Source organism: Drosophila bipectinata, chromosome 3L (genome assembly GCF_030179905.1).
Source record: "Drosophila bipectinata strain 14024-0381.07 chromosome 3L, DbipHiC1v2, whole genome shotgun sequence".
Classification (NCBI taxonomy): Eukaryota; Metazoa; Arthropoda; class Insecta; order Diptera; family Drosophilidae; genus Drosophila; species Drosophila bipectinata.
In genome coordinates, this window is record NC_091738.1 from 19,199,675 (window position 1) to 19,214,871 (window position 15,197).

The 15,197-nt window shown below is 40.7% G+C and overlaps 2 protein-coding genes across 8 annotated transcripts in view; one reads left to right on the top strand and one right to left on the bottom strand.

Annotated features, from left to right (window-relative positions):
• The window catches only part of LOC108132649 (receptor-type guanylate cyclase Gyc76C), a 35,421-nt gene that overhangs the window by 8,094 nt on the left and 12,130 nt on the right, over positions 1 to 15,197 (bottom strand). The window lies entirely within an intron of this gene.
• Positions 850 to 2,399, top strand: LOC108132650 (uncharacterized). Its single transcript, XM_017252136.3, has one exon. The coding sequence runs from the start codon at positions 1,403 to 1,405 to the stop codon at positions 2,207 to 2,209; it is 807 nt and encodes a 268-aa protein (XP_017107625.1). The 5' UTR covers positions 850 to 1,402; the 3' UTR covers positions 2,210 to 2,399.

Genomic DNA, 15,197 nt, shown 5'->3' on the forward strand with positions numbered 1-15,197 from the left:
CCTAAGATAACTCTTACCATCCGCTTCAAAAAAATCCCCCAAATTCCAGGAATTCTAAGATAACCTATACTACAAGATGTCTTAAAGACTCCACTCTTTTTTGGCATTTAATGTGGCCCGACACCCGGGAACCGGCGGCAATCTTCGAGAACCCCAATCTCAATCAACAACAAATCGAAAAAATGCTCTACTCACGCCACCATAAATTAGCATTTCCGACACACTTCACATATTTGTTTCTTGAATTTATTTTTGTTTCTTTTCGCCAGTTGTTTATTTTCTGGGTGTTTTCTATTTTTCCCCCACATTTTGTTTTTATTTTTATTTTTGCCAATGTTGCAATTTAAAATTAGAACTACTTGGCCGGGCTGGCTAATTTTGGGCGCCACTGTTAAATATTTGCGCAGCATTTAGATACAATTGTGAAGCGCCTTTCCACGAATTCGCCCAACTAATGGCATTTAAATTTAGTAATAGATTCAGGCCATTTTGATGAAAATTTCATTTTCCAAGAATTTAGATTATCAGCTTAGAGTCCAGAGTGTGAATTCAAAATTAGACAACAAAAAACCAAACTGAAAGCTTAGCTCCATTACTCTATCAAGTTACTCATCCATGAATAAATGTTTGTGATTTAGACATGGAATTTCCATTTACTTTACGGGGCTTATGTAAGGAGAATTATGTGGGAGGCAGCGCTTTAAAGTGATTAATTGAAAAGCTGTTGCCAAGTGGCTTTTAAAATTGTTGGAATAATAGATTTCCTCTGAAACATCTTAGGCGGTCTAACTTAATTCAGATTTTTAATCGCCCTCCCTTTTCAAAAAATGTCAGAGTGGTAAGTGTCAGAGTTTTCAGTTTTCAGATAGACTCCTGTCGGTCTCAGATCTCACATCATGTTCGTTATTTGTCAGTTGTTGGTCTAAAATTTTTTGTTTTACCGATTCGAAAGATTTCACCTTTAACCCGTTGAACATTCCTCCGGCAAAAAGACCCTCAAAATTCAATGTTTGCTTGAAATCGAGTTCCCGTTCTTAGAGTGTACTGGAGTAGAGGAGTCGCTGCTGCCGCAAGTCCGCCCGCATCCGCTTCCGATTCTGTTTCTGCGGCCGAATCCGGATCCCAGCTGCCTTTTCTGTCCCGACGCTCCCTGGAATCCCTCGTGGATTCCAAATCTACGTTCACCTTGAAGCCGAAGACCCCGCCGAGTACACGGAAACTATGTGACATCTGCATTTTGGGGACAGCGCCAGGGCCGGGTTTAACACTGGGCCGCAGGAGCAGCAGGATCAGCCGAAGATTGCAGCGACGTAGGACGACCCACGTCTTGAGGAGTCCCAGGAGCAGCAGCAGCCGATCCACAGGCGCAGCCGAACCGACCAACCATCCCGGCACCACCACCATGGCCATTCACGAGCAGATCGACAACCTGAACATCTGGTGGTTTCCGCGTGACTTTTGCCAGTCCCGGTTCGGTGAGTTCCAGCAGAGCGGCACCAACTCGTGCACCCTCATCTCACTGATACTGGCCGACAAGGTGGCCAAGGCGGAGAGGTTCTACCACCGGGTCTCCGATCTGCCGATGCGCGGATGGGAGCTTTTCGGCAACGCCATGAACGATGGTAACAACGTCTACCATAACGTGATCACGGCGAATACCCCCCAAGCTCGCAACCTCAACCTCAATATACCGGATGCGATCGCGGCTATACGGTCGCAGCACAAGATGAACTTCCGGCTGGAGGAGTGGTTCTACACACACATGGAGGCCGACCCCACCAATCCGATGTACAACAGGAACGTGGCCGTCCAGCTGTCGAGGATCTTTCAGATCACGTTGCAGGTGTTCCAGCAGGCGGGCGGCCGGGAGCAGCCCTCGCACCTGTTTGCCGCCATCATCGCTGACAGTCGAACCGTAATGGTCACCTTCGACTTCCGGGCCTCCATCGTGGCCCTCTTCGACTCGCATCAGCACGGGCGGGATGCGGGGGCCGTGTTCGCCCAGTGCACGCTCCAGAACATGGACGACCTGCTGTTCTGGTTCATCAGCATGCTGCACAACGTCTACTCCAGCCGGCCCTCCCTCTTCGAGATCTCGTTCCTCAGCTCCCAGCCCGGAGTGGCCAAGAGGATACCGCCAGCCATCAAGAAGATCGCCGGGGAGTTCAAGAAGTCGGCCAAAATGAATATGCCCAAGTCAATGAACTAGTTCATCATCCCATCTAGTACACCCTCTAGGCTCGGGTTAAAGCTTCCTGCTCATGTGATGCTAAATTCATTGGACCTATCAGGATCAAAAATTGTAAACTTTTATAGCCAAAATGCCTGTCATTCGGCCGTCGATTTCCACCAAATTCCAAATTCAACATAGACCATCAACCAATAAATAATGAACATAATTTTTGGGTGATTTTTAGGGATATTTAAAAGGATAGTTTCTATAAGATTTAACAAACCCAGGAATATTCATGTGAATATTGTACATAAATATTCAAACGGGAATTGTACATATTTTTTGCATCTATTCGTATCTTTTAGAGGTAAGATCAGAATATTCATCAAAAAGGGTATTTTTTTAAATTTTTCAATCATATTTAATGGTTTATACTTTTCTTATCAAAATAATCCCAAAACCACAACCCGGAAATACCTATTTTTCCCCTATTCACATCTCTTAGACTTAAGATCAGACATATTTCATTCTGAATAAAGTTCCTGAAATTCCTACACGCCTTTAAGAGTTTATTTGGCACTTTGGCACAGCTGTCGAGGACTAAAGCACTCAAGTACTGAGTTTTATAATGGAACTGGAAACTATTTAATTATGAATTTATGTACCAACAAACGTGTGTGTCTTTTTCAATGTTTATTATTTCTGTTACCTAATTACACTTGAGTAAACAATTTAATTTAAAGACTCGAACTCGAACATCTGCGTGGGGGATTTTTTTTTTTTTGACTTAGTTGTAGTTGTTATTTATTTGCTTTTTGGCCATTCCCGCTAACAGTTGGGAATGGGAACGGGAAATGGGTTTTCACTAACGGAAGAGTAAAAGTTGAACTTTGTAACGGGAATGGGAATGGGAATGGGAGACAAGGAACGCATGGCCGTACTATATAATATATAGCGCGTGTGGCTTGGCTATATTTTTTCTCGACTTCTAATCAAAATGAGTTAAATAAACACATAACGTAACCTATTAAGAACTTAGTACGTGACAACAATTTAAATATTTATAAAGTAAACAGAGAGCCAAAGAGCACGGAAGAGAGAGCAGGAGAGAGAGGCAGTCGTCTAAAAATAGAATCACATATCGAAGAAAATATGAGAAAAACAAATCGAAAAGTGAGGCGCAAGTAAAGAAAAAGAACAACACTAGACGGATACGTGATAAAACATTTAACGGACAGCCATAGAAGACCAAAATGGAGAATGAGGAGGAGCAGAGAGGAGAGAGAGGGTCAAGAGAGAGAGAGCAATGCAGTTCATTTGTAATCAACAAACAAACAAATCGACAAACAGCTTCAGTTGTGTAACAAAAAAATATCGCGTAGCCGCAACGTGGGACGCCTTGGCACTCTCAATGGCCAGCCATTCTCTCCATCATCATCATATCTTGTTCTCTCACTCTCCGGTTCTTCGACTCTCGGCCTTTCGGTCTCTCTGTTTTTCTTCTCCGCTTTTTAGCGCAACAAGTTGCAGTTGCATTTTATGGGGCGGGGAGCCGCCTATATTGCACTTTTCGAACCGTTTCTTCTGAAGTTGTTTCTGTTTGTCAGGTATGTGTATTTGTATGGCTGTGTGTGTTCAACGTCTGGTTGTCTAAAAATACAACTGGCGCACTAAAAATAGAAACCAGACGCAAACACGACAATCCATTGGCCAGTGTGGATAAACCCCACGACATTACGTATTTTAACAAACAAACATCACCAGGGGGGGCTTCCCCCTGTGGACGGGGGGAGCACAGATTTTTCAGAAACCTGCAATGTCTGAGGGGGGTGTTGGGGCCGTGTTCGTGTGGAAACAAAACAAATAATACAGACGTAAACACACAGACACACTGCTACACTGCTACACGAAATGTGCGTGCCACAGTCGTCGTCAGACGTCGACAATTGTCATCGACATCCACATCATTGACTCACTGCCGGGTTTACTTACTACTACTATATAACCCAGACTGATACTCACTCGCGTCCCATGCCCCACGCCCCTGAGACCCCCGTATACCCCGTTCTCAGATACTCAGTCTTTCCGTCTGGGACGAGCCCCAGTGTGAGTCTGTTGCAATTTTCATTTCCAAGCGCGTGTTTGACTTTTGATTTTATTACACGATTAAAATGCGATTTATATGGACTGGAGATGCTCAGCACATTGGGATAGGTTAAAGTACTTTAAAGACTATATAGAGATATCACTGACATGCCTTCCGATTATAAACATTCTGAAGAGTAGTACATCCCATTCGTGCAACAAAATCCCTAAATAATTGATAAGGAATTAAATGCATATTCTTTCAAGAGCATCTGCTTAATTTTTAAACCAAAAGCCTTTCAACAATTTCCAATTCCCTGACGTGATTCTATTTATTTTCGATTTACGAGTATTTGTTATTTGCCCGCTGAGAATCGGTTCAAGGACATTTTATCACACACTTCCAGGGACAATAGGCCCCCCCCCCCCCCCGCCCCCCCCCCCTCCCTTCAGCCCCCTTAAATCCTTTCGGTGCTATCAATCATCAACAAGTTAACCCCACAAAAGGGCAACCATCCATGTCCCTGCCCACAAAAACTGTCACACAATGAAACATTATCTCAGCACACACACAACGCCCACCCGTACGCAGGAGAAAAGGGTTCAAAGGCCCCAATAAATGGACCCGGATGGGTAGTGGGCCTTAACTAGCCCACCATTAGTTAGATTATTGGGCCCAAATGTGCAATTTGATTCCATCGTCCTTTGAGACGCCGCGCGTGTAATTAGAAATGGGGCAAAATGGATTCTTCTTCGTAATGAGAAACGGCAGCAAAGCCTTTAAAGTTTACACTCGACTGAACAGCCAATGTGGAACGAGGACTAGAACTCTACCATCCTGTCAAACAGATATGACAAATGAATGCTCGTCTTGTCCTGGTCAAAGGTGTCTCATAGCCGCAAGGACACTTCATAGAGCCTGACCGGAGGAGTGGCAAAGCGGACAGCTCATGTCGGGCGAGCTGATTGCATTGCCTATGGATCCGCAAAAAAGCGAAATGATGGGGAAATCCATTACATGGAATCCATGGAAGAAATATACCATTACTATTATATAATATATATTTTTGGAATATTAAATAAAAAAAATCGACCAGTCTTGGAATATGGGTAATGGATGCATCGGCTATCATATAGTCCTCAAAACTATCAACAAGGTAAAAAGGTTTTATTTATTATATATATGGTTCTTATGTTCTTCTTAAGTATCGGGTATCATATAGTCTAAAAACTCTACCAAGACGCTAAAAATAATTTATGTACATTATCCATTAATATTCTTAATAAAAACATTGAAATTCCAGTGCAGAAATCATAGAATAATAAAGGCGTCTTAATACATTTACAAGAACCCCTGACGACCTTCTCCAATCAAATTACAATAGCAACGAACTGTTCAACTGTTGCAAATGCCTCTTCGCTCCGTTTTCCTGCCCCTAACATTCTTGCCATGGTCCGTGCCCCGAATCGGAATCAGGCATCCATAGCCGAATACTACCAGCATACAATTTGTTAAATGAAAGTGAATCAGAGACCCACGAACAATAACAACTTCTGGAGAACCAAACAACAAATAACCAAATGAAGCAAAAACTTTAACTTGCTGATGAAGAAAAATGGAAAAAAATATCCCTATTTTCGTATCAATGGTACAAAGTATGGTACAAAGACTGTTTGATTAAAATTCAACAAAAAGAAAAAAAACAGAAATAACTTTTCTTTATTTACCTGACAGTTAATTGTTGCTCTGTAATTGAAACGAAAACCTACAAATAAAAATTACATTTACGTTTAATATGTTTGTGAGGCTTCTCATATGTTTGCAAATTAATTATTAAAATATCTGGGGGATTATTTTTTACCGCGAATTTAAATAAAAATGCATATTTGATGGGATATCAAAATAACCTTTTAGGTGTATCAAGGTAAACAATAAAATTTCATCAGCAGGAAATTCATTGAGAATTGGACTGTTTTTTTCGTATTTTTTGCATTTGAATTTGAATTTCTTTAGATTGACTTTTGATTTTATTACACGATTAAAATGCGATTTATATGGACTGGAGATGCTCAGCACATTGGGATAGGTTAAAGTACTTTAAAGACTATATAGAGATATCACTGACATGCCTTCCGATTATAAACATTCTGAAGAGTAGTACATCCCATTCGTGCAACAAAATCCCTAAATAATTGATAAGGAATTAAATGCATATTCTTTCAAGAGCATCTGCTTAATTTTTAAACCAAAAGCCTTTCAACAATTTCCAATTCCCTGACGTGATTCTATTTATTTTCGATTTACGAGTATTTGTTATTTGCCCGCTGAGAATCGGTTCAAGGACATTTTATCACACACTTCCAGGGACAATAGGCCCCCCCCCCCCCCCCCCCCCCCCCCCTCCTTTCAGCCCCCTTAAATCCTTTCGGTGCTATCAATCATCAACAAGTTAACCCCACAAAAGGGCAACCATCCATGTCCCTGCCCACAAAAACTGTCACACAATGAAACATTATCTCAGCACACACACAACGCCCACCCGTACGCAGGAGAAAAGGGTTCAAAGGCCCCAATAAATGGACCCGGATGGGTAGTGGGCCTTAACTAGCCCACCATTAGTTAGATTATTGGGCCCAAATGTGCAATTTGATTCCATCGTCCTTTGAGACGCCGCGCGTGTAATTAGAAATGGGGCAAAATGGATTCTTCTTCGTAATGAGAAACGGCAGCAAAGCCTTTAAAGTTTACACTCGACTGAACAGCCAATGTGGAACGAGGACTAGAACTCTACCATCCTGTCAAACAGATATGACAAATGAATGCTCGTCTTGTCCTGGTCAAAGGTGTCTCATAGCCGCAAGGACACTTCATAGAGCCTGACCGGAGGAGTGGCAAAGCGGACAGCTCATGTCGGGCGAGCTGATTGCATTGCCTATGGATCCGCAAAAAAGCGAAATGATGGGGAAATCCATTACATGGAATCCATGGAAGAAATATACCATTACTATTATATAATATATATTTTTGGAATATTAAATAAAAAAAATCGACCAGTCTTGGAATATGGGTAATGGATGCATCGGCTATCATATAGTCCTCAAAACTATCAACAAGGTAAAAAGGTTTTATTTATTATATATATGGTTCTTATGTTCTTCTTAAGTATCGGGTATCATATAGTCTAAAAACTCTACCAAGACGCTAAAAATAATTTATGTACATTATCCATTAATATTCTTAATAAAAACATTGAAATTCCAGTGCAGAAATCATAGAATAATAAAGGCGTCTTAATACATTTACAAGAACCCCTGACGACCTTCTCCAATCAAATTACAATAGCAACGAACTGTTCAACTGTTGCAAATGCCTCTTCGCTCCGTTTTCCTGCCCCTAACATTCTTGCCATGGTCCGTGCCCCGAATCGGAATCAGGCATCCATAGCCGAATACTACCAGCATACAATTTGTTAAATGAAAGTGAATCAGAGACCCACGAACAATAACAACTTCTGGAGAACCAAACAACAAATAACCAAATGAAGCAAAAACTTTAACTTGCTGATGAAGAAAAATGGAAAAAAATATCCCTATTTTCGTATCAATGGTACAAAGTATGGTACAAAGACTGTTTGATTAAAATTCAACAAAAAGAAAAAAAACAGAAATAACTTTTCTTTATTTACCTGACAGTTAATTGTTGCTCTGTAATTGAAACGAAAACCTACAAATAAAAATTACATTTACGTTTAATATGTTTGTGAGGCTTCTCATATGTTTGCAAATTAATTATTAAAATATCTGGGGGATTATTTTTTACCGCGAATTTAAATAAAAATGCATATTTGATGGGATATCAAAATAACCTTTTAGGTGTATCAAGGTAAACAATAAAATTTCATCAGCAGGAAATTCATTGAGAATTGGACTGTTTTTTTCGTATTTTTTGCATTTGAATTTGAATTTCTTTAGATTGGTTTCTAGGCTTGGCCTTTTCTTTTAAATAGCAATCAGTTTCTGACCTTGTTTCAGGTGAAAAAAATTCCAAAGTCCAAGAGAATAAGCTCCCAACAAAACCATTTGAAGAAAGCAACCAGATTGTGTCGAAATTAGTGACAAAATACTCTTTACAATGAAGTAATCTTTAGAAAATTGAAGGATATCTTTTCTTGAAATTTTAATTGTTTTCAGCTAACAAGTCCTTGAAGCTATCAATGTCTTTTAGAATATTCATGGTCGCAATTTAGTCAAGTTACCTGAGCATTGCAAGCCACAAAGCAATTTTCTCAATGGGACAATGATTCCATTTAAGATCGTTCTCGTTCCATGCCACACACATAATCAGAAATGTGGAAACGTTTGAAGGCAACTTGCCACCGAAAAGGGGAAGAGGGGGATGCAACATTGTCATCACATGTGTTGCAAACTGAAATTTCACTTTCAAAGAAGCCAAAAGCGTTGCTGATGATGATGATGATGAGGCGGCTGGTTGGTGGAGAGTTATGTAAAGGGGGAGCTGCAGGATGGATCACTGGATGCCTTGGCCTTAACTGCAACTTCCACTTGCACTTCCACTTCAACTTGCAGTCCCCACTCCCCTCAACCACGCCCCCTGGCTCTCCACCCTTTGTTGCATTACGAGGCGCCGTTTTTCTGGCCGTAAAAGGAGGCAACGCATGACGGCAGCTTTGGCATTTAACAAGCCTCGGCACAAGGCACGGCCCAAACACAGCACAAAACACAAGAAAGTGATATACTTTGAAAAACAATTTAAGGACTAAGGATTTAAAAAAAAAACCTAATTACCAGAGGTTTTCAAATTATTCTTTAAAGCATAAAAAAATCAAAATGTTAAGTAGGAAGGGGGTTTAATATTTTGAGTTTCTCGACTATATGATACCTGCTACTGCTTCTTCATCAGTTTAATATATTTTCTTTAATTTGAAAGAATTTCTGATAGTGTACCTCGAGAGATACCACAAGGGGGCATGACAACTGGGCCTGACCAATTTTGGAGCGGGACCCGGCGGTACCCGACGGAACCTCGCCAGGTCCAGGCTACAGCTACCCGGGTCGTGTGAAAGTGAAGGGCTCGGAGTGACTTTTGAGGTCGTTTGCCAAAAATTGAGTTGAGTTGCTGAACTTTGGCTGACAAACAGACTAAGGCGTACCGAGGCATTTATGAGCGCTGAAGTTATGAGAAGTGGAGATGCCTGCAATCTCTGTTGCAGTTGGATCTGGCCTGGTCTGGCCGTCCCGTCCCGGCCCGGCCCGGCTCAGCTACTCCATCTCTTTTCCACTCGGGTTGTCATGCAAAGCAGACTTGTGTGTGGTTATGGCGCAGTGTTAGTGCTGCCAAAAAACTGGATTTTCTAAAAATAGACCGTGGGGAAATACTTGAATACGCGCCACATGTGCAACGGCCGCCAAAAGGCAAAAATTACACCAAGAGCAACAACAACAGCTCCTACAAAACACAAACAAAAAAGATACAAAACTAAAAAAAAAAGCTCAAAAAAAGGAAAACATAAAGATACAGCGGCTCAAAATCAAGCCGTACTACATCAACAAGATGCTAAAGTCAACGGCAACATCGCAAAGCTCAGCTCATCTCTCGTTAGCACTAACTCATCTACATCCATCAGCTCTTTCCTGCCAAAAAAAAAGGAGCAGAAAAAAGGACGAGATAGAATGGCAAACAGGAAACACAATTTCCGTTGCGCCCAGAAATAGTGACAGAGGGAGAAGCCATTCGTTCGGCAAATAGAATACCAGAATGCAGTTTGGCATTGAATTTTTCAAATTCTCGAACGCATCACAAAGGGTTGAAATTCAAATTGCTTGAGTGAAGGATGGCAAAAAGGAGGCGCCGATGAAGTCGAATTTGGCAACCAAGAATGTCAAACTTCCTAGAGGAAAAATTGCAAAAAATCAAAATAAAACACAACGCCACAGCTCCTTGAGAATGCAAATAATTTATACATTTTTCAAAGAAACTAAAGTCCCTCCCGTATTCCTATTGAATTTTAAAGGTTAGGGGACCTCCTCCAGCTGGCCAAAGTCCCCAACCAATATTCTGCCGCAATTTGATCTTCGACAAAGCTAATCAATTCCAACAGGAACTTCGCCTATCAAGATTATCCAGTTTTGGATCCCCACCCCTCTTCCGCCACTCATCCCCGTCATTAGAAATGTTTTCTATTTCATCGATGTAGAGCCTTCGAAGGCTCTCAAGAGTGTTTGGCAGCCAGTGCGTCGCGTCGTGGCCTCGGCATCAGAGTCGCACATCTGGCTTGCTACACTTAACAAAAAAAATATATAAAAAATTAGTTCACTTATTTAAGAGCTATATAAGTTGAGCTACTAATTCCCAGGAAGAAAAGTTTCTTTACAACTTCAAATCACAGATAAATTAAAAGTCTAACTTTTCCTAATAGTGTAATAAATAGTTCTACCGCTTCAAAGATAGAATTCGTCACAAAACTTAAAGACAAACATTTTTCAAAGTGCCGACCACCACTTGCTCCTCAGCTGTCCTTGCCGTCTTGGCCAGTTTTTGCGTTTGTTTGGGTGACAGGGTGGCTAGTTGGCTAGCTGGACTGGCTTCGACTACTTGAGGCTGGGTTGTCTTGATGGGTTTAACAATTTAACAAGTTCCATGCAAGTTGATGCTGGTGCTGGTGGTGCTGCTGCCTCTGTGTCTGCCACTGCACGCAAAGTGGTTTAACTGGTATTATTATTATTATTATTTTTATTATTAGTAACACCAACTAGAGTGCCTGCCCAGTTATATTGCAGATTTCAGCCCAGTTTATTCTCAGCTCTCTGACCAAGACTCCACATTCCTGGCCAACCCGACAATCCACACAAAAAATGCCAAAGCGGCGTATACGTAATAATCGTTTTGGTTTCTATTGAGGAAATGCTCGTTTAATACGATTATGATTTCATTGCAGTCATTAATTCATTATGTAAAGCGATAGTTCTTTATAGAAATATATATCACTCGATGAGCATTTACATATGTACTTATATGTAGTTCAGGGAAAGAGTCGAAGCCAGACCGATAAGAGTCAAGGGTAAGTGGGAATCGAGTATTGAATTCTTGAGCTGGCTGCTGTCAAGATAGTTGAGTGGATTTTAAGCCCAGCTGAGGGAAAAACTTGTAAGCGATTTGCCAAGGAAAATGGCGGTTAAGGTATTGGTTTGAAATTAACTTGACAGCCGGGAAATTGGAAAATGAAGTTCTATTTCAATTGAAAGAGTTTTAAATTGAAATGAGTATCAAAACTAATAGAACTCCATTAAACAGAGTTAAAGAGCTAAAACTTCCAAGTCCTAATAAATGTCCTTCCTAGACAGTTTCCAAAAGTATGCTATATATTTTGCAAAACAAAGCATTTATCATGATTTATGGCGTTTCGCATATCAGAGCTAGAAAAAAACCACACTTATTAATAGAAGTACTCTACAGTAATCTCTTAAATTTGATTAGCTATTATAATAAGGCCCCTTGGTGGTCGAGAACTTCCAAAAAACAACAAAAAATTAACAACGCGTGCCGGCACGAGTCACAAAAATAAAAAAAACGAAATAAAAGTTGGACGATCTCAGACCATATATGTACATATGTGTGTATGATTCTCCCTCCTTTGGGGCCCCGAGCTCAGCGCCAAGGCCATTTATAAATACTTCAAGCTAAAAATAACATTTGTTGTTGGATGTCTTGGTTTTATTTGTTGCGTTTTTTTAAGCAAACAGCAACAACACAGACGATTAATGGCAAAGCGATATGCAAACACCAAATGGCAACGTCGACTTGTTCTCGAAGACCGAAAACCGACAAACCTCCAAGTCCACAAACAAAAAAAAACCGATTTATATCCCAGCACCTACTCCGGTATTTGTGCATAATGCCCACAAGATCCCCAAACGAGTAGCTGATTGGAAAGTTAAAGCTCTGAGAACCCATTTGGAGCTGATATGGCTCGATGTTTTATTAATAAGTTTAGTGTCTACACATGCCGAAAAGCATGTAGTGACTTTGCGACTTTCTGACTTGGCGAGCAAAACTAAAAAAAGATCCACTGCCCATATTCAATGGACTATACCGGGCACTCCGGGCATTATCTCGCTGGCTTAGGTTCTGCTATATGGTTTTATTTTTGGGTGTTGGCTGATAAGGCAGTACCACATCCACACAGCGCCAGTATCAGCCTGCAACTCCCTTCACTCGATTGGAATATTTTTGCACATAAAATTATATTAATAGCATACGAAAAAAGCAAAAGCATCAGGCTTGTTTCAGCGATAAAAATCGTCTCTCGAACGTCTTCAATTTCCAATATACATAATCATCATACATAATGGCCAGCCGGCCAGCGAGGAGGGTTCTAGCCATTACTCTCCATATCATTATTTCTTTTTTCGGGCGCCACCGAAATCGATTCGTTTCTAACACCTTTATCCATACACACGTGTGCACAAAATAATAAATATCAAATTTATGGTTTTATGGTTTGCATGAATATAATAATCGAGCAACAGTTGAGTTGCCAGCGAATCGAATTCGAACTTGAAATGAAAATATATATATCTTTGTATAATGTATATATAGATAAACGTAAAAAAAAGTTAGGCGAGGGAAATGCAGGCCAAAAAAAAGGCACAGTCAGTATGACATTTATCGGTAATTATGGGTGAGTGATTCTTTGGTTTTTTTCCACGAAACTGGCAAAGACTAAAAACACATAATTATCGATAGCGTCATTAAAATGGTCTCGCATGAGTTCCATTACAGTCCTTGAACTGCAGCATCCTTCAGGAAGCGAAAGCCGATACTCGAGAAGGAAATGGATTTATGCCAAATAGTTTTCGGAAAGCAAACAAACTGGGGTAAAGAAATGGGGGATTTCTTGGGGAGCTAAGGAAAGGTCAGGGCGTGGCACGGGCTGGCGCCATACGATTCGTTTGATTCCTAATTGAATGGGATTAAAATAATTGGTCGGCAACCGGCGCCGTGGCAAAGTGCTAAATACACACCATCCAACCACCCACCGCCCAGCGAACACTACCCCTATACTGGCAATTCATTGTCGGCCGTTGTCTATTTATTTTGTTATTAAATAATAAGACACAAATTAATGCAATTTGTTTACTCAACTTAACTCAACCGAACTCATGCCAGGCGGTCTCTCTCAATTAACCCCCCAAGAAGAATTGCCGGGGGGCAAAAAAAAAAAAAAAAATACTATAAGCCCGAGAAGCCCGAGAAGTGGAGACACAAAAAAAAAACTATTCCTATTTTCTGATTAGTCATTGTCTGGCCACGCGACAACCGAAAAAGTAGAAAGCGAAAACGCATTAATTAAGCAGTTGAGGTCTTCCAAGATATAATCTTCAACCAAAAAAAAAAGACAGATCTTCAAACGTGCCTAGCCCAAGTGGCGGCTCTTCGCGGTCAAAATCACTCAAATCGCCATCCACCCAAAGCTATTGACTTCCAGGTCACCAGATAACAATACGAAACCTCAAACAAAACCCAAATAAAAAACCTCAATTTTGACACAACATGATAAATGGATTTTTTTGTTTTCTGTCTTCTCAGATAGTTTTTAGATGCCCTCTGGCTAGGCTACCTGTCCAAAACTTGAAGTGTTTGGACTGTTTTGAATTGGCTTTATTTTCTTGCCCCACAGATTCAATTAATTGGTATTTACGGAAATTATACGATGATGATAGACAATCAACAATACACTTTTATGGTGATTTAATAAGTAGTCTAATTCGGCTTAATATGGTTCTATTTTAAGCCTCATATATCTTCCATATCTAACAATTGCTTTTTCTTGGCAAGTTGGCTAATTGAATTGTGGCTCGACTCGAGTAACCCATTGATTGATAGGCCCCTCATTGAACTTGTAAGCCTCCCGAGACGACCCCTCGCCCCATCGCCAATCAAAGTCAGTTAAGTTAAGGCTTCCACGCTTCCATGTTCCGGCGAAGCAGCCGGGTTGTCGCCTCCGCTGCTCCATTGATTGATGGACTCGGTGGGTGACGCGGTAGCGCCTCCAAGTTCTCGGCCACTCTTCCATTCATACTTCCATGGGCTTTATGCGTGGGGTTACACATATTTTTAAGCTAATTACCCGGCGCCTCCGACTCTCAAACAAGCCGGCGCTATCAAATATCATCAGTCAGCAGACCCACGTTAATTATTGAAAGGCGAAAAAGAATTACTTGTTATACTTTTGTATACACATACGGTATAAGTACAAACGAAGCACTTGATAAGACCTCAAGATAACCAAATGATTTCATGTCGACAAGTAAAAACAACAATTAATTGCCAGCAGAATGGGAGGGAACGAAACGAATCGAAACGAAATCGAGTCGAACAATACACCCAATCACTTGAAAATGCCAGTTATAAGACCCACTCACTCACTCACTCACACCGGTTACCGGTCCCCCTAGATCCAAAATAACCGATCCATCGTCTTTGGATCGCATTTCAAGTGTTTCCATTGACGTTTAATAGCTGCTTAACAAATTTATTCTCCTTGCGGCTTTGTTTTCCTATTTTTTTGGCCACTTCTAGAGGTATTTATTTTTTTATTTAATAGAAAAGAGAATAAGAATTAGCTGAATCAAATCCGTAGACAATGTGGTGAATGATTTTTTGAATTTTTATTTTTTCTCTTTTTTTTTGAACGGCTGCCGGCTGGCAATATATGGAAATTGGGCGCCCTTGACTGACTTCCGCATTACGATGAAAGTCAATAGATAAACCGAAGAAAATGAACAAAAGATATTGGTTTTGGTTCAGCTTCCTATTCATTATTCAGCTACTGTTGCGTTTTTTGATTGAAACTGCCGATTGAAAATGGAAAGTAATTTCAAAGAATTCAGAATGAATATTAAGCATGTTTATGAGGAA